The sequence below is a fragment of the Berghia stephanieae genome, chromosome 7, assembly GCF_034508935.2.
Source record: "Berghia stephanieae isolate SIO BIC M18660-M18661 chromosome 7, UCSD_Bste_1.3, whole genome shotgun sequence".
In the NCBI taxonomy this organism is placed as follows: Eukaryota; Metazoa; Mollusca; class Gastropoda; order Nudibranchia; family Aeolidiidae; genus Berghia; species Berghia stephanieae.
In genome coordinates this window covers 37,513,420-37,535,010 of record NC_088366.1, presented here as the reverse complement: position 1 = coordinate 37,535,010, position 21,591 = coordinate 37,513,420, and the positions used below count along the sequence as shown (strand labels likewise).

General features: G+C 36.4%; 1 protein-coding gene across 4 annotated transcripts in view; it reads right to left on the bottom strand.

Moving 5' to 3' along the window:
* Positions 1-21,591, bottom strand: part of LOC144977185 (tRNA-dihydrouridine(20) synthase [NAD(P)+]-like) — a 78,224-nt gene that overhangs the window by 27,256 nt on the left and 29,377 nt on the right. For all 4 annotated transcript variants that reach the window (XM_078922114.1, XM_078922117.1, XM_078922116.1 and 1 more), the window contains exons 8-9: positions 15,571-15,636; positions 14,458-14,615 (exon numbers count right to left, since the gene is read on the bottom strand). In XM_078922114.1, coding sequence (XP_078778240.1) covers positions 14,458-14,615; positions 15,571-15,636 — 224 coding nt within the window. The remainder of the gene's footprint in view (positions 1-14,457; positions 14,616-15,570; positions 15,637-21,591) is intronic.

Here is a 21,591-nt window from a genome sequence, read left to right as displayed (position 1 = left end):
TGGCAATTAACAGCATTGTCTCTGTTGGAAAAAAATTGTAACATCGCCTAACAGGCGTCATGCCTCGCTCTACATGTTACGTGTTGCTGTTGGTCAGGGACCCTTTGTAAAGCGCTTTGAGCATGGTTAGTGGATCAATATCGTTATATAAAACCTCAATTTTTTTTCTTCTTTGGATTGAAATTGTGTAATGTGTTGTAAACTATGGTGAGACAGGTTTCCTATGTCTTCAATTTATTATGGATGTCCCAGCCGTATACATGTAATACTCCTATAATATATGTATTTGGTCATTAGATATAGTTATTAAGCCACACACATCTAGTGTTGAATGTTAATATTAAAAATTTTATCAAACAATCAAAAAGAAGCTCTGTATTATTATTATTACTACTACTCCTATTATTATTATTATTATTATTATTATTATTATTATTATTATTATTATTATTATTATTATTATTATTATTATTATTATTATTATTACACTCCAGCACGGTTTCCTCGAACACAGATTCCTTGAACACACAGTTTCCTTGAACTCATTCAAATGTCCCAAATTTTTTCCTATATATTCTTTATTATCATTCCATTCCTCCTGGAGCTAATTTTTGCCTCGAAAATATTTTCCTCGAACTTATTTCTCCCGGCCAATGTAAAAAGAATGAATTATTCAATGTTTTTTTTAATGCGCCAGGTGATTTCGACCACAGAAGATCTACTGTGGCATTGACAGTTGCATATGTGTTTATTGTATCTATCTAACAGCAGGTGTGTGAATACAAAATAATACACATGCAGACACACACTCACACACCCCATTACCATTTCGCATAACCGACAACTCTGCTTATTCTTAGCACTTCGTCATTCATTTTAATTTCAATGCTACATCATGCTATGATTGGCTACGACGGTAAATGAATGCTGTAACATAGCACCCCCCCCCCCCCAACACACACACACACAAACAACTTGTAATATGTCATATATAAAGTGATCTCCCTCAACATTTTAATGAAATAAATGAATAATAAAGTTCCCTTTCTTCAACCTCAAGCAGAAATTTGTCTTAGCGTCTATTCCAAGGGAAGACTGGAATAACCTAGGTGTCAGTCGCAGCACAGTGTTGCAAATTGAGCTAAGGAGAAGTGGCTAGTTGAAGGCCACATAACACTATGGCTATTGAACTAGGTATCATTTGGGTACATAGCAAAGTCTATCAGGGGTGAGAATGACTGGTCAAAAAAAGGAGGAAACTTTTCACGGCTTAAATCATGACCCATCCATGCAACTATACCCTATAAATTTGAATTTCATTAAAATTTAAAGATGCAATCCAAAATGTGTCTCACATCAGTTTCTGACACCACTCAGATGAATTTCAGACGTTGAAAGTGTTATTACAACATATAAACTCTTATCTACATAGAGAGTGGTACCATGAGATCATACAATGTCAACAGACACTACCCAACCCCCATTTCATTGTTCACTTTGAAATTACTCATATGACTTGTTGTTATGATGTGGTGGTGGTCATAGTAGTACTAGTGGTAGAGATGATGGTGTGGTAGTAGTTGTAGTCAGTATTCATCAAAGAAAGGATGCTGTGGTGATGGTAGTAGTAGTAGAGGTTCTAGGGATGATGATGTGGTGGTGATTGTAAAAGTGGAGGTGGTATGGATGATGATATAGTGGTGGTCGCAATGGTGGTGGTTGCAGTAGTAGTGGCGGTAGGGATGATGATGTAGTGGTTGTTGTAGTAGTGGTGATAGTCATAGGGATGGTGTGGTGATTGTTGTAATGGTGGTAGGGATGATGATATAGTGGTGGTTGTAGTGGTAGTGGTGGTAGGATAATGATGTGGTGGTTGTAGCAGTGGTTGTAGGGATGATGATGATGATGATGTGGTGGTGGTAGGGATGATGATATGGTGGTGGTTGTAAAAGGGGCGGTGGTATGGATGATGATGTAGTGGTGGTTGTAATGGTGGTGATGGTAGGGATGTGATGTGGGAGTGGTTGCAGTAGAAGTGGTGGTAAGGATGATGATGTGGTGGTTGTTGTAGTAATGGTGATGGTCATAGGGAGATTGTGGTGGTGGTTGTAGTAGTAGTGGTGGTAGGGATGATGATGCAGTGGCAGTTATAGTCGAAGCGGTGGTAAGGATGATGATGTGGTGGTGGTTGTAGTAGTAATGGTAGCAGGGATGATGATGGCGAGGTGGTTGTAGTAGTAGTGGTGCTAGGGATGATGATGTGGAGGTGGTTGTAGTAGTAGTGGTGGTCGGGATGGTGGTGTGGTGGTGGTTGTGGTTGCAGTAGTAGTGGTGGTGGTGGTAGGGATGATGATGTTGTGGTGGTTGTAATAGTGGTGGTAGGGATGATGATGTGGTGGTGGTTGTAGTTGTAGAAGGGATGATGATGATGTGGTGGCGGTGGTTGTTGGTAGTAGTAGTGATGGTAGGGATGATGATGTGATGTGGGTTGTTGTAGTAGTATTAGTGATAGCATACCTGCCAACTTATGCTGAAAAAAAAAGTCAAATTTAAAAAAAAAAGAGGGGTAAACCTACATTTTATTTAAAAGACTGTAGTTATAGGAAAAGGGTAGAGGACTGCTGTTGTAGACTGTAGATGTAACTTGACTGTCACGCCTTGATTACTGTAACTCACTACTCGTTGGTTTGCCTGACATAAAACTCGAAAAACTACAAAAAGTTCAGAATAGACCAGCAAGACTTGTCCTAGGTATTGGTCGCAGTGACTCGATGGGTGTCAAGGCGATGTTGAGGGCATTACACTTGAATACAAAATTGCTCTACTTTCTTTTGATGCCATCAATTCACGAAGCCCTGCCTATATTCAAGACTTGATTGTCACCTACAACCCCACTCGAAATCTCAGGTCCTCAAATTGTATCACCTTCAAATTCCAAAAACTAATCTTAAACGTTTTGGTGGTAGATCATTCAGTAAAATAGGCCCTATCACTTGGAATTCACTCCCACTGTCAGTCAGACTTGAAAGCAGCGTTGATAAATTCAAAAATAAACTGAAAACCTATCTCTTTGGGAATTATTTAAATTAGATTATGCCAGGAATTATTGCAAAGAGCATACGTTCGTGCATTTGTGTGCATGTGTGTGTGTGTGCACTCGTGTATACATTCAGTTAAGTGTGTGTATGTATGTGTATGTATGTGTATAAATGTTATGTGAAGTGCTTCGAAGCTTCGGCATAAGCGCTATATACATATACATTTATTATATTATTATTATGAGTCGTGGATGGTTGAAGATGAGTGAATGTGCCAGGATAAGATGATCGAATACGTTGATTATTTCATTTAATCCAGTTTACATTGGAGTTTGAAAATTCTGATGTGAACAAGGTGGTATATGAATATAATATTGGCGAACTACTTTTAAAGAAGAATTTAGTACACACCTATAATTTGTAAATTTATACACCCTTTTTACAGTACAGTTCACACTTTTGAATCATTAACACGAAGATGTCACAGTCAATTCTATTTCATAACACTTCTTTTTCTGATTGCTGAACTGCACTTTTGGACTAATCAACAAATTTGACATAACGGTGTTTGACATAGAGGAACTGAACTCAGTCTTGCATTTTCTAACAAGACAGAAAATTCACTGTCAGCATTGCTGTGGGGAACAACTAACAGTCAAGCATAATGTCACTCAGGTCTTTGTATTTGTGAGCTCCTTCCACGTTTTTCAGCTGACCTATTAATGTCCAAGCTCTATCAACTCTGTCACACTTAAATATTTCAGGGGTCAGCACATCCACCTGATATCTTAGAAACTGATCCTCAATCGGAGAACAACATGTGCCAGATCGTAACAGTGCCAACCCACTCTGCTGGTCATATCTTAGATTGGGTAATTGTAGAAAATTCAGAGTCCCAAAAAAACAACGCCATCGTCGATTATCTCCCCTTTTCGGACCACTCCCTCATTTCTTTCAATCTTGACGTTTCAAAACCATGCCAAGAAACCACCACCACATCAACCAGAAACATTAAAGGCATTAATTTGGACAATTTCAGAGGCGATTTAGAAACAAAACTTACTAAAAATTCAATGATTTCTCCAGACCAGTGGAATAGTTGTCTCATCGAAACGCTTGACAAACATGCGCCATTCCAAACAAGGACCGTCACCAACCGCAAGTATGCTCCATGGTATACGTCGGACGTTAAAGAAGCTAAAACGAAGTATCGGAGAGCAGAAAGACTGCTGAAAACATCAGGCCTTACGATTCATCGTGAAATATTCAAGAACACATTTCGTGCCTGGAAGACAACAATAAAAAAGGCAAAGACCACATATTTTCTTTCAAAATTCGAAACTTCTAAATCTTGCAAACAATTATTTAACATCTGCAATGATCTACTTGGATGTGAAAGATGCACTGCATTACCATCTACAACCAATCAAAGAGACTTGCCAAACACATTTGTCAACTTTTTTAAAGACAAAATCCATAACATTCGTTCAGAACTAGATCGGCATGAGCCATTTATAGATACAAATACATTCTGTGGTACCCCTTTAGACAAGTTCCAACCAGTTTCACCTAGTTTCATAAACGAGTTGATAAAAAAAGCCCCATTAAATCCTGCGACCTTGATCCCCTTCCAGCACAGCTTTTGGCCAGCTCCATCGATACATTATTACCATCCATTACATCAATCATAAATACATCCATACTGACTGGCGAAGTTCCATCGTGCTTTAAAAGTGCCCTCGTCAAACCACTTCTGAAGAAACCATCACTGGACCACAATATATTAAACAATTATCGTCCTGTATCAAATTCACCTTTTTTGTCAAAACTTTTGGAGAAGGTAGTTCTTACACAATTAACATCTCATCTTAAGAACAACAGTTTGGAACAACCCTTTCAGTCAGCCTACAAACATCAACACAGTACTGAAACGGCGCTTCTTAAAATTTTTAATGACTTGTTATGTAATGCTGATGCTAACAATATCAATGTATTATGCCTTTTAGATCTTTCAGCTGCCTTTGACACCATTGACCATGACATTTTGTTAAGAAGACTAGGAAATACGTTCGGCATAAAAGGAATTGCCCTTAAATGGTTTACATCATATTTACAGGATCGATGGCAGACTGTCGTGGTAAATGGTGTTCAGTCAGAACAAGTTTGACTAAATTTTGGAGTGCCACAAGGCTCTGTTCTTGGCCCTGTCCTTTTTACTGTATATATGCAGCCCCTTTCTAGTGTGATATCCAGATTCAATCTGAGTTATCATTTTTATGCAGATGATACGCAAATATATGATTCAGCACCCCTTAGTAATTTACAGTTCTTAATACAACGAATTACGAGCTGTTTTAATGAGATTAAATCTTGGATGTACCACAATAAGTTAAAATTAAATTATAGTAAAACTGAGATTTTAATGTGTGGAAGGCCGAGTATCCTTAAACAGGCAAATAAATCACCTATTACTCTCGGAAATAGCACAATAGAATTTTCAAATAAAGCAAAAAACCTTGGCGTCATCATTGATAAAGATCTTTCCATCACAAGCCACGTGAATAACACCATACAATCTATGTACATAAAAATGAAAAAAATAAGCAAAATTCGTAATTTAATACCGAAGCATACAGCAGAACTTTTAATTAATTCCCTGGTTTTATCTAAATTGGACTATTGTAACGCCCTTTGGGCGAATTTAGCTAAAGACAAAATTAGCAAACTTCAGGTTGCTCAAAATAACGCAGCCAGGCTCATTGTACGCAATAACAAAAAATACCCGTCAACAACTCTTCTTCTCCGTGAGTTACATTGGCTTCCTGTGGAAAAAAGAGTTGTACTGTTGTCCACAAATCCCTGAGCACGACCAGTCCCTCCAATATTAAAGACCTTCTAAACATATATGTCCCCAATAGAAACTTGAGGTCAAGCAATGACCAATCAATCCTTGTCAAACCTAAGCCATTGCGTAAAATAGGTGAACAGTCTTTTCAATTTTCGGCCCCCCATTTTTGGAACTCTCTCCCATCACACGTGAGATGCTCGGATTCGTTGACAACGTTCAAATCTTGCTTAAAGTTTTATCTTTTTACGTCATAATGTTGCAATATTATTTTCATATTTTGTTGTTCCTTCACACTTGTCTCACTGTAATATGTTTTGTTTTATATCACTGTAAAGCTCTTAGAGCCTGTGACAACGGGGTAAAGCGCTATATAAATGCCATTTATTATTGTCATCCAAAGAGACCCCTTGTCTCAAAAACAGAAGGAAAAGCTTTTATTAGAGCATTCAAAGAGAAAAATTCAAAGGCAGACTTGCCAAATTGAAAACTTCAAATTTAGTCATTTTAATGTCAATTTTTAGTCATTTGACAAGGAAATTCGTAATTTCTAAAATTGTGTATGAACAACCACAATATTATTATTATTGTTATTATTATTATCATCATCATCATTATTATAGTAGTAGTAATAGCCATAGTAATAGTAGTAGTAGTAGTAGTAGTAGTAGTAGTAGTAGTAGTAGTAGTAGTAGTAGTAGTAGTAGTAGTAGTAGTAGTAGTAGTAGCTGTTGTTGTTGTCTTCTTCTTCTTCTTCTTCTTCTTCTTCTTCTTTTTTCTTAATATTATTATTATTATTATTATTATTATTATTATTATTATTATTATTATTATTATTATTATTATTATTATATTATTATTATTATTATTATTATTATCATTATTATCATAATTATTATATTATTTTTATTATCATTTAAGTATAGCTAAGAATTAAAAATTCGTAATTTTCCATAAAATTTCATATTTGGCAATGAAATGTGTCTAAAATTAGTAAAATTACGAAAAATTCGTAAGATTCGGCATGTATGCAAAGGTAGCACGTTTATCTGGGGCCATGATCCCTGCCTGGGCAAGCAAGTCACAGTCTACTGGCAATTTGCTCACAATGTACTTGCACAATTGAGAAAAAAAAATGACGAATATTTGAGAAGAACAAATTTTCCTCACAACGAGACAAAACTCCTACAGACTTCTGAGAGGTGATGGAATCATTAGCAGCCTTCCCTATCACAACGTCGTGCCTGTGCTTCTGCAATTTTCTGGCATAAAAATCTAACTTCAGAACTGATTCACATTCAGTAATGGCTTTTGCTGTCAAAAAACGAACTGCACGACTGGTCACCAAATCAATCAACTTTTCTTGCATGGAATGAATCTCTGGAGAAAAGTATTTGCACTGACAAAGTATGGCAATGTATGAGATAAAAAGAGGCAATTGACCTTACTTAAAGGATTTCTGAAAAATAATTGCAAACGTTTCACTCTGTCACACTTGCTTGAGTGATCCAAAAAATATTTGGTAAAAGCATCAAACTGAGTGACCAGTCTATCAACACATTAAATAGAGAGAGCCACCCATTGACTACATGCTTTACTATCTTTCTCACCACCTCACCAGTCTCCCTGCACAAAGAAATGAACTCCTGTTGCCGTTTAGTACTTTTGTCAAAATGATAAAATATGTCCAGCAACACTTAATCCATGTCAAAAGAAAGTTCTTTGGCTCCTGAATTCCCAGCTAGATGCAACAAATGGCAAGGACATACCTACATTTTTACGTTCAGATTTTTCTCATGGATGAAAGATATTACTCTTTTGTTCTTGCCAACCATGACGTTTGCATTATCACATCCAAATGACAAACAGTTCTCCCACTTAATTCCTCTGGAGGCAAGTTCCTGATCTAATAACTGAAAAATGTTTTCCCCATTTGAGTTTTTATTACAAGGGGCAAGGGTCAAAAGTTTGGTTACTATCTCACCTATCTCTTTGTTATACAAATGAATGACAATTGGGTAGAGGGTCTATATCGTTGCTTCCGTCTGTAGCAACAGAAAATGGTTGAGAGGAAATGGAGTTTACAATAGAAGATGAGATTTCCTCCCCAAATGCAATAGAAATTGCAGTTGTTTAGGTACGTCTAGATCATACCAAGCGGATATTTTCGAGTCTGCAAAAACAGTGGCAGAAATAGGAACATTATGTTCAACTAGTTCAGTAGCCCTTTTATGTTTCTTAACAGCTAGATGTTTCTCAATATCGTTAGCACCACCATGACTTATCTTCACAACAGAATGGCACAGTACACTTAACGACATCATCTTCACTGTCTTCACCTAATGGCAAAATAAATGGCCAATGCTGAGTATATTCAGGTTTATATTTTTGCCAGTGTAACTTAATTTTCTTTCATTCATGCGAAACACATGCTTCATCCTCTTGTTGAATTTCAGAATTTGTTTCATTCACTTTCTCAACTTCATCAGTCTCATTCCATGGCCTCTTACGCATAAAACAACCCATTTTCGATAGAGAAATTCACAAAACACTTTCTTTTAAAATAAATACAATCTAGTAAGACAAGAAAATCTGTCATCAAAATTCACTTCCACTTGTAGACAGGAACCTTGAATCGTCAGGTGATGTGAAAAAGAATCGAACTGGCAATACAGAGAACCGCTATACCGTATAAATGATGTCATCAATACTCATGTTTCTATTTAATTTTACAAATATTGCATTACATTTCACTATATATCCAATACTTTTTATGAAAGTTGCCCAGCATCCCTTAATGAGTATTACCTAGTACCACAAATATTAAGAAGTTGTACTCACCAACATGAAAAATCAGTTTTGCATTTTTTAAACTTTTATTTTTTTGGTCAAGACATGATGGGTGAAATGATGAATTAATCTGATTTTATCAGGGTACTTGGCAGGTAAGTGATAGGGATGATGATGTGGTGGTGTAGTAGTGGTGGTATGGATGGTGATGTTGAGGTGGTTGTAGTAGTAGTGGTGGTATGGATGGTGATGTGGAGGTGGTTGTAGTAGTAGTGGTGGTAGGGATGGTGGTGTGGTGGTGGTTGTTGTTGTATTAGTGGTGGTAGGGATGATGGGGGTGTAGGGCATGAGAGGGAGGAGTAGTACCTCAAGGTGAAAGGCAGTCACGCTTCTTAGTGATCCTGAGAAATGGCTTAGTAACTTATTTGTGTCTAACTCGTATATGGCTCCAAGTAACTGATGTGCACTCAGTGGCCACACCCTGGGCAACGGTTTTGACTGACCGGCTAAACTATACGAGGGAACCCAAAGGCTCTGAGGGTAAGGAGTCGTCTTTCCTTTATGTGCATGAAGACTGTTATGGCGGAGAGTGCAGATGATCCAGCAACATGGACAATGGACTTGATGGCGTTACAGCAAGGTGTATGGCACACGTGGAGCGCGTCAAAGACGTTAAATGATTGCGGTCGGCCATCGTAGAAAGGATTGGGGCCCTACTATGTATTATCCCATTGTATTGAAATAAATCATGCCACGTAAAGTTTATAGAAGTTATACAGGTACCCCTGAGCCCCCTGCGGGTGTGATACCTGTTGTAAATATTAACAGGGAAGAGACAATCTCTTCAGGGAGTAGTACAAACGAGGATGGCGACGTCAATCTAAAGCCTGCGGGAGGATTGGAGTCCGATAATGTATGTATGAAATATGCAGGGAAATGTCTACGCATTGGAACATGGAATGTCCGGACATTATATACACTAGGTAAACTGGACAACTTGATTAAGGAGAGGATGAGATGAAGGTGGACATCCTAGGAGTGTCTGAGCACAGATGGACAGAAGAGGGTACTGTAAAAAGAGACACTCACACATTTAACTATTCTGGAGGTAGTGAACATCAACATGGTGTGGGTGTGCTGGTGAAATCTAACATTTTCAAATATATTATAGGTATATATGCTGTAAGTTCCAGAAACATGATGATAAAATTGAGAGCCAGACATTTTGACATGTCAATCATCCAGACATATGCACCCACAAGTGATTATTCGGATGAGGACATTGAAATAGACTACGAAGAATTACAAAGTATGTTGAAACACGTAAAATCAACGGATGTGTTAATTGTCATGGGTGACCTAAATGCTAAAATTGGGAATGGGAAGGAGAGTGACGTGGTTGGCCAAAATGGACTTGGGGTTAGAAATGAGCGTGGAGACAGACTAGTTCAATTCTGCATTGAAAATGAGCTGATTGTTACCAACACCTTTTTCCAGAAACCAAAGAGAAAATTATACACATGGAAAAGCCCAGGGGACTGGTGTAGAAATCAAATAGATCACATTATGATCAGGAAAAGGTTTCGCAACAGTGTAAAATCATGCCAAACATACCCGGGAGCTGATATCAATTCTGACCATAACCCACTTATTGCAAAGCTAACGTTAAAGCTAAAGAAAATTAAAAAACAAAGATATTAGAAAAATTGGACATTGATCGTCTAAAATGGTCATCAGAATTGCAGGAGAAATATAATGTCTCTGTTTCGAACAGATATGATGAACTACTTATTGAATCACAAGAACAATTCTCACAAGCAAATGAAATTGAAGAAATTGATATAAAATGGAACATATTCAAAGACAGCATAAAATTCGGTAATAAGGATATTCCAAAGAAGGAGAAAAGAACAAGAAAGCAATGGATGACACCAGAAATTTTGGATCTCATGTCAGAACGTAAACAAATGAAGAACAAACCAGAGTATGAAGCGCTGAATAAGAAAATCCAACACAAATGTCACATAGCAAAAGAAAATTGGCCTAACCACAAATGCAGGATGATCGAAATATTTGGCCTAGATGGAAAAGCAGCCCACGAGGAAATAAGACAAATTTCGGGCAAAAAACGCACCACTAACAACAATAACTGTATTAAAGACAAGAATGGTAAAATATTATTTGAGAAAGTGGATATAAAGGAAAGATGGTGTCAATACATTGGCGAGTTATTTGATGATGACAGGCCCCAAATACCTTTGCCAAGCAACACTGACGGTCCTCCAATACTCGCATGTGAGATGGCATTGTAACAGAAATGCTCAAAATTTTGAAAGAATTCTCAATTGTGAAACTAACAGATCTCTTTAATAGTATTTACAATACAGGCTATATTCCAGACGAACTTGCCAAATCGGTTTACATCACGCTACCGAAAAAACCAAAGGCGACAACTTGCAGTGATTTCCGCACAATAAGTCTGATGCCCCATGTAACTAAATTATTATTGAAGATCATCCTAGAAAGAAGCAGGTCTACCATCGATAATGAAGTTGGCGATGTACAGTTTGGCTTTAGAAAAAATAATGGGACAAGAGAAGCAATTTTCTGTTTAAATAATATCACACAAAAATACCTTGATCATCAAAAAGAAATCTATGCATGCTTTATCGATTACGCAAAAGCATTTGATAGGGTACAGCATGGAGAATTAATGACATGTCTGGAAAAGGCAGGCATTGATGGCAAAAATATACTGCTAATCACAAATCTATATTGGCATCAAAAAGCAGCCATCAGGATTCAGGGCGATCTGTCACCTTTCACGCCAATTAAAAGAGGAGTTTGTCAAGGATGTATCCTCTCTCCATATCTATTTAACCTGTACACAGAGTTTATCTTCCGTAAAAGCGAGCACATTCCAGGTATTGTTATTGGAGGTAGGAGGATAAATAATCTGAGATATGCAGATGATACAGTATTGTTGGCATCGAACGAGACAAATCTACAGATCCTTGCAAATCAAGTAAACCTGAACAGTACAGCAAAGGGTCTAGAGATGAATGTTCAAAAGACGAAGGTAATGGTCATGTCAAAGAAGCCTGAAAAAATCGCAAAAGTCCAAATTAATAATCAAAACATCGAACAAGTAGATTCTTTTAAATATCTTGGACAGACAATGACCAACAACGGAAAGAATGAGCTGGAAGTGAAAAACAGGATTGCTATAGCTAAGTCGAGGTTCAGCCAACTGAATAACATTTTAACTTCGCAAGAAACGCAGATGAAAACGAGAATAAGAATACTCAAATGTTATGTCCACTCAGCACTTCTCTACGGCTCAGAAACATGGACCTTGAACAAACAAATAGAGAAAAGAATTGAGGCCTTTGAAATGTGGACTTTCCGTCGCCTTGGAAAAATCAGTTGGAAAGAAAAGAAAACAAATCAAGAAGTCTGTGACATCCTTGATATCAGACCGACCCTAATGAAAGTAATAAAAACAAGAAACTAAGGTATTTTGGACACCTAAGACGCCATCAAACTGTCAACAAGGACATTCTTGAGGGTAGAGTTGAGGGGAAAAGAGGAAGAGGCAGGCCAGCAAGAACTTGGATAGATGATGTGAGGACATGGACAGGATTGTCGGCAGCCGAATGCAGTCAGCAAGCCGTCAACAGGGAAGATTGGCGTGTCATTTCAAGTCGACCTCAACCCATGAGATGACACTGGAAGAAGAAGAGAAGGGATGATGATGTGGATGTAGTAGGGATGGTGATGCGGTGGTGGTTGGAGTAGTGGTGGTAGGGATGGTGGTGGTTGTGGTAGTGGTGGTGATCATAGGGCTAGTGTGGTGGTTGCTGTAGCAGTGGTGGTGGTTTCAGAAGTAATAGTGCTAGGGATGATGATGTGGATGTGGTTGTAGTTGTAGTGGTAGTAGGGATGATGATGTTGTGGTGGTTGTAGTAGTAGTGGTGGTAGGGATAATGTGGAGGTGGTTGCTGTATTAGTGGTGGGGATAAGTAAGGTTGGTGATCTGGTGGTAGTTGTGGCAGTGGTGGTGGTTGGGATGATGATTTGGTGGATGTAGTAGTAGTGTTGGAGGGATATTGATGTAGTGGTTGTGGTGAGTCTCTTATATCCCTAGAAAATTTTGAAAAAGGCGGAACTGTGATGGTGATGGACGTAGATGTACCACCATTTAGGCAGAAATCTGCCTTTAGACAGAAGATTCTCAGCCCTGGTCTATACTGCTGAGTCTTACAGCCCCCACCCTACCCATCAAGTTGTTATGGAAAGGCACAGTTTCTTCGAAAATTTTTGTGTGTCCTGAGGAGTTTGAGGAAACCATGCTGGAGTATATTATTATCGTTATTATTATTATTATTATTATTATTATTATTATTATTATTAGTAGTAGTAGTAGTAGTAGTAGTAGTAGTAGTAGTAGTAGTAGTAGTAGTAGTAGTAGTAGTAGTAGTAGTAGTAGTAGTAGTAGTAGTATTATTGTTAATATTATTATTATCATTATTATTATTATTATTGTTATAATTATTATTATTGTTAATATTATTATTATTATCATTATTATTATTATTATTATTATTGTTATTATTATTTATTATTATTATTATTATTATTATTATTATTATTATTATTTTATTATTATTATTGATATTATTATTATCATATTATATATTATTATTATTATTATTATTATTATTATTATTATTATTATTATTATTATCATTATTATATTATTATTATTATCATTATTATTATTATTATTATTATTATTATTGTTATTATTATTGTTATTATTATTATTATTATTATTATTATTATTATTATTATTATTATTGTTATTATTATTATTTATTATTATTATTATATTATTATTATTATTATTATTATTATTATTATTATTATTATTGTTATTGTTATTATTATTATTATTATTATTATTATTATTATTATTATTATTATTATTATTATTATTATTATTATTATTATTATTTTTATTATTATTATATTATTATTATTATTATTATTATTATAATAGTATTTTATTATATTATTATTGTTATTAATATTATTATTATTATTATTATTATTATTATTATTGTTATTATTGTTATTATTATTATTATCATAGCTACCACATTAGACAAATGTGCATTCTTGACATAAAAGCCATTTTCAGAAATTTATTATCAAATGTCTTTCTCAGAATTGTCTCTATCGAGTTCAAATGTAACTTTGAAGGGGTAAAATGTGTATATATTCTTTCATATTTAGCCCTATAATTGTATGCAGCATGTGACTGACATCACTCAATTGCTTGTTATTCTTAACATGAAAGAAAGTAATGCTGTCTCACCAAATATCCGTAGGTGGTTAAGGTTATAAATGAATTGAGTGGTGATTGTAACGTTTTGTTGTGGTTTTGTTTTTGTTTTTGCTTACTTGGGGGGGGGGGGGGGGGGGGTGCGGGGGTTGTATTGCTCTTTTTTTTCCAATAATGTATACAAGCAGTTCTTAGGTAGCTGAGTGTTAGATCTGAATGGAAAGTAGGAAGGCTAGAGTTCTATCCAAAGGGTAAAAATTAATTGTTCCAGTTTGTGTAATGCTAAGGAAACCAGGATAAACTCTGTCTCTGAAAGAGCTGCTTCTAATATTGATTTAACAATTAATGATTGCTTTGGCCGAGAAATTATCAGTATTTGATTGAACCAAATGCCTTCAACAGATTTGGACTAGATTAGTACAAGACCTGGCACATACTTAGCAATGACAGGAATGTTGACAGCCTCTGCCACAGCTTTGATGTAGTGGTTCCTGTTTGCATCTCCTGGTCTCTCCTTTTTGGTCCTGCCATGAACTGCTATGGCAGACACTCCTGTCTCCTCTATTACTTTGACTAACTTTATAGTGTCCTCAATCTAGCAAACAAAGAAATAAAATTGATGGCAAATTTAGAATTGAGTGGAAACAATTTATTTTTTAAAATGTAAAAAACTGCCCATTATCATTTATTAGCTATTTGATATAAGGCCTACTTTAATAGATATCATCTAATTGAATTGAAATATTTCACAAAAATATGGGTTCTTCCAAAAGTAATATTAATACAGCTACAAAACAAATAATTTTACTATGATGGAAATGGAACTACCACTTATAGATGCTCCCCTCAAAAAATTCTCCATCACGACTTTGCAACCAAGTTTCCACTTCTTTGATCACGGCTTTTTTAAAGAGTCAAAAGTAATGGCAGTTTGAAGGAGCTAGATAACGACTATTGGGAGAATGAGGCACAACTTCAATACTATGCTTTTGAATCTACTCTTTAGTCATGTTTACTATATGGGTAGGCTTGGCAGTGTCTTTCTTCAGTGTGACTCCTTTGCTCAATTATTCCTGCCTTTTCCATTGGATTGCTTTCTCTCTGTTTGGTGAGTGTTTTACAACAGTGATCAGCATTGACAGTTTGTCCTTGATGTAGAGAGTCAACTAACAGAACAGGTTTGATGTACCCAAAAAGCTCTTATTACCCTCTCCATCAAGGTCACCAATACTACACTGAGCCGACATGAGATTTGATCAAGATGAAGACTGCAAAATCTTGAAGGACAGTTCTTTAAAATAGGATTTAATCTCTCAAGCATCATTTATTAAAAGGCACCTATCTGAAAGAAAAAGTTCTATAGTATAAATATTCTGTGTGAGAGTTTCATTTTGATCAAAGCAAATTATTGATTCTGTAGCTATATTCACATTACTTTTGTAAAAATCCTTGTATCATGATTTAATAGGAACATTATTACATATAAATATTATCTAAAACAGTATTTTTTTGGGGGGGTTTTTCATTTCCTTTTTGTTTTTGGTTCTCACCTCTGGTAGAACTCGAATCTTGCAAGTGACAGGTATGGACAATCCATTCACCAAAGTTGTCAGAATCTGAGGAAAAGGTATAAGCTTGGGTGAATCATAATGTACTGTAACATATTGCAGAGATCATATAATAAGCATTATAAATGCCATCCCAATAGTATAAGAATAATAATAATGGATACCATATTGCTCGACTTCATGTGAAATGAATTCCAATGTCAGTAATAAGGAGTCATATCTCACACTGAAACAAATCTATAGGTTTTCTCAACAACAACAAAGTAAATAAATTAAAATTTCTAAAAGTGTAGCTTAATTAATGAAGAGTGGTGAAATTCAAGAAAAATTGTCTCTATTAGGATAATACACTCCTCAAAAAGTAAGAGAAATATTGGATATGTCCGGAGTTTTATCTGAAAAGGTTATATTTACACTTTTTGAAAAATGAACAAGAAAGCAAAAAATTAAGTAAATAAATAAACTAGTTTCCTTATTTTTGTCTTAAGGTTGTCATACATAACATTGTATATCATAATAATGGTACAAGGTCCAGATTGTTGAATTCACCTTCTGTAATACTGTGCTGTATGGCATAACGAAAAATCCACCTTCGACAAAATATGCAGTTAAATTTTAAAAATAAATTATCATTATTATTAATATTATTATTATTATTATTATTATTATTATTATTATTATTATTATTATTATTATTTGATATAGCGCCAGTATCCACAAATAGTGCTTAGAGGTGCTATACAATAGTTTTTTTGGTATCACAAAAGTTCATTCATTCGACTACGAAATCACCCCGACAGTAACAGACACACACACAATCTTGTTTGAAGTTCACATAAAATCATGAAAAGCAGAATAAAAAAGATGTGTTGTTAAATGCTGTTTGAAGACTTTCACATTGTCGAGTTTTAGGTGGTAAAGAATTCCATATGATTGGAGCTGAAAATGCAAAACCACGCTCAGCAAACTTTGTTCTTGGGATATTTTTATCCATTAGCAAAGAACTGGCAGATTGCAGAGATCAAGTTGGTCTATATTCCCTCACAAGGCATTCAAGTTATTCAGGTAAGCAAAACATGCAATTTTGTATTTTTTATCTATTATTCTTTTCTCTATTGGAAGCCAGTATAGTGACTTAAGGACCGGTATTATACCATCAGCACAGAAAACGGATGACGTAATGCGCAACGTCATCAACAGGCATGTGCCAAAGACAACGAGAGTAATAAATTCCAGGAAACCGTCCCCGTGGTTTAACCAGAGTGAAAAAATTGCCAAAAGGGAAAATAGGAATGCGGAGACATCGTGGAGAAAATCGGGCCTTGAGATTGACCGACTGATATATATATAGCAAAAAAGAAGAAATATAAAAGCACCTGCAAAAGAGCAAAAAAGCAAAAAGAAACAATTATAACACGAAACTATCATCAGTGAGGGACACTAAGGAATTTTTCTGTTTCAAAGGAACTTTTAGGGGAAGAAAAGGGCATGTGTCTGCCCACTAATATCCCGGTAGAACAACAGCCGGATGCATTTTCCAATTTCTTTTTGGGAAAAATATCGAAAAGTCGGAACAATTTGGACCTCTTGCAAAATGAAGATATAAATTTCCACCCTTTTCGGGTTCACAGGGACTCTCTTGTTTTAAAGAGACAACTGAAGAAGAGATTTCTAAAAAAATTTGTTCATCTCCCTCGAAGTCATGTGATTTAGATTTAGACCAACTAATATTTTGAAATTATGTCTTCTTGAATTGTTACCTTTCATAACTCATATTATAAATCAGTCACTTATCTCAGAACAAGTCCCAGATATCTATAAACATGCAATTGTAAAGCCTCTCATAAAAAGGCAAAACTTCGATGTAAATGACCTCAGTAACTACCGTCTAGTCTCAAGTCTGCAATTTCTTTCTAAAATCCTTGAAAAAGTTGTACTCAGACGCCTTTCACATCTCCAAGAAAACAATCTATGGGAAAAATTTCAGTCAGCTTATCGTTCTTACCACAGCACAGAAACTGCTTTGTGCTGTGTTGCGAATGATTTGCTTGATGTTTTAGATATAGGTTCTGCTTCTCTTCTGACATTGCTAGTCCTTTGGGTGGCTTGATACTATTTTGATACTATTGATCATGGCATTCTCATTAAACGACTTAATATAACTTTTGGCTTGTCTGGGACTGTCTTGCAGTGGTTTGAATCTTATTTAGATGGCAGAAAGCAACAGGTTATGATTTTAGATAAACTTTCTCGTCAACATACATTGTCTTTTGGTGTTCCCCAAGGCTCTGTTTTGGGTCAAATTCTTTTTGTTTTGTATACTTCTCCATTATCTAATGTCATCACTGGTCATGGGCTGCACTATCATCTCTATGCAGATGATACGCAACTTTATGCTACTGATAAAACTAAAAATCTCGAATATATTGTGAAACGTGTGGAAGAATGTGTGACGGATGTAAAAGAGCGGATGGATGCAAACAAGTTGAAAATGAATGAGTCAAAAACGGAAGTGATGATTGTGGGAAATAGAGGGCAGTTGAATGTGAATGATGGTCTTGAGGTGTTGATTGGGGGTAAAAAGATCAAAGTTTCAAAGACTGTGAAAAATGTGGGTGTCTATTTTGATTCAGAAATGAGAATGTCAGCTCACATTTCTGCTCTCTGTAAATCTTTATACTTTCACTTACAATTGAAGAAAATCAGTTCGATCCGTCAGTATATTACAATTGGAACATGTAAAACATTGGTTGCCTCCCTCAATTTTTCGAAACTAGATTATTGTAACTCCCTGCTTGTCAACTTGCCTCAGGCTTCTATAAAACAATTACAACTACTGCAAAACAGTGCAGCAAGATTAGTTTTTGGCAAACGAAAATTTGATCATGCAACCCCTTTGTTGGCCTCTCTCCACTGGTTGCCCATTGAAAGGCGCACATATCACAAAGCAGCGTGTCTTGTTTATAAGTGTTTGACTGGTATGGCACCAGCATATCTCACAAAATCACGTGGTCATGTGGAAATTTGAAAATTACACTTTAAGATCATGTAATGACCAAACGAAAATTTCAGACAAAAGATCAAGAACAAAATTTGGTGATAGATCGTTTGCTTGTTTCGGCCCCAAGATTTGGAATGAACTACCACGTGGTCTGAGGGAGTGTAAGCTTTTACCTGCCTTTAAAAAGAATCTTAAGACACGTCTTTAATGTATTTGCTTTTATTGACACTATGAATCCTTGATTTGGCTATAATAATAATAATGAGCATATTTATATAGCGCCTTTCGTCGAAACCTCAAAGTGCTTTAAAAAAAATAAAAATTCAACCAAGGTATCAAAACCATTAAGAGCATAAAAGGGCATCAATACATCATCAATATAAATGTCACATACATTACATTTAAAATTCAATTAAGTAAATATTTCCTGAAAAGATGTGTTTTCAGGGCTTTTTTTAAAATGTCTATTGAGCTCGAGAATCTCACAGATTGAGGGAGATCATTCCAAATCATGGGTCCGAATTTCATAAGAGACCTATCACCAAAATACTTAAGTTTAGTTTTAGGAGATGCTAACAATTTTGAATCGTGGGATCTAAGATTTCTCAGAGGTACGTATGGTTGGAGTAAGTGTTGAATGTAAAGAGGGACAGAAGACTCAAATACACCAAAGCAGATAAGGGCTATTTTATATTCAATTCTAGCCCGGACTGGCAGCCAGTGGAGGATTCGAAGCATGTCCTGTGTCCACACCAGAACGGTGTCGCTGAACGGAATTGGAGAACCATTTTTGAAATGGGTAGATGTCTTTTGTTAGAGGCTAAACTAGGTAAAGAAATGTGGCCATATGCTATCCACACAGCTACATACACCCGTAACAGATGTTACAATAATCGTCTTGGGGATACTCCTTACCATACATTTACTGGCAGAAGACCAAACTTGTCAAATATGAGACCATTTGGTAGTGAGTGTTATACATATGTACAAAACAAACAGAAACTTGATGCCAGAGGCACAAGGGGAATATTTGTGGGCTACGACAGGAATAGTCCTGCTTATTTAGTTTATTTCCCAAACACTGGAAAGGTGCATAGACACAGGATTGTGAAATTTCTGTCCACCAAAAACAGCGATCATGAAAGAGAGAAATCTTTCACTCACTTTCCAAATGATGAAAATGATGATGAACTAGAACTTAGACCTAGACAAGAAAATGAAGAAATAGAACTACGAGGGCTCTTTCAGAAATAACCGAAAAATGCCCATTGCTCAGCAACCAGTAGAGATTTTTTAATTCTGTAAACGACATGATATTCCTTATTTCGTTACAAATATTCCCAGAAATTATGAAGTGCATCAATTTGCACAATGAATTTCGAGACGATTTTAAAGATGGCGGCCCACCTTGAAACTTGGTCAAAGGAGGAAATCAGAGCTGTCATACGTTTTTTGAACGCCAAAAGTCTGAATCCTACCGAAATTCATAAAGAACTTCAGAGTGTATATGGTGAGCATGTTATAAGCCGTACACAAGTCTATCACTGGTGTAATTTGTTTGAAGCCGGCCATTCCGACTTGACAGACAGAGAAGGAGAGGGCGTTCGATAACTGCGACGTCAGAAGACAATGTGAAGCGAGTTGATGAGCTTATTCGTCAGACAGGAGGTTGAAACTTCATGAAATCGCAAGCAGTCTTGAAATTTCCGAAACTTCTGCCCATAGAATTGTATTTGATGAACTTGGCTACAGAAAAGTCAGCGCAAGATGGGTTCCTAAGCAATTGACAGACAATCATAAAGAACAAAGATTGGACATCTGCAGGGAACTTTCGAGAAGAAGAAAGAGCTCACGCAGGATTCACGGGCATACTGCCAACGCCGGCGGAGACTTTCTAGGGTACGATGTGACTTTTCTTGACAGCATAGTCACCGGTGATGAGACTTGGTTGCACCATTGCACCCCAGAAACAAAGCAAGATTCGATGACATGGAAACATCCATCCTCACCTGTCGCGAAGAAATTCAAAGTCATGCGGTCAGCAAAGAAAATAATGGGAACTGTTTTCTGGGACAGTCGTGGTGTTATTCTGTTCGAAACCTTACAACCTGGAGAAACAATCAATGCTGCAAGGTACTGCCAAACTCTTGACAAGCTTAGGGAGGCCATTCGCAGAAAGCGCCCAGGGCAGTTGACCAACGGGGTCATTTTGCAACACGACAACGCTACACCCCACAAGCACGAGTGACGCAAGGTTGGCTAGAGAAATATGGATGGGAGATTTTGCCACACCCACCACACAGTCCAGACCTCGCACCATCTGATTATCACCTCTTTGGGCCACTGAAACGTGAGCTGGCAGGAAAGCGCTTTGATGTCGATGAAGAGCTTGTTGACCATGTGCGGAAATGGCTACAAAACCTTGACGGAAATTTCTTCCGAGAGGGTATCTATTCCATGGTGCGGCGTTGGCAGAAGTGTGTCGACAGACGTGGCTGTTACGTAGAGAAATAAAGGACGAGTCAAGGTATGAACACGTGCAAGAATTTTGTTGATAGCATAAAAAACGCGGATTTTACAGGCATTTTTCGGTTAATTATGAAAGAGCCCTCGTAGATGAAAAAAGCACCCAAATTGTAGTTGTTGACAAAAGAAAGGGAAATTCACATTATCCTAGGCGGGAAACTAAACCACCAAAGTACTTAGATGATTATGAAACTTGTTATAGAACAAATGTTGATTATGATGATGATGTACATGTTGATAATGATAATGCAAATGTTGATTATTGTTACAAAATGTTGTACTGTATTCCCAAAAATTACAAAGAAGCAATTGAATCCCCAGCTTCTGACTTCTTGAAGGAAGCTATGGCAGAAGAAATTAATGCCTTGAAAGAAAATGAAACATTTACTTTAACAGAGCTTCCAGAAGGCAGAAATGCAGTGGGGGGACGTTGGGTATACACAATGAAAGAAGACTCAAAAGGCTCAAAGTCATAC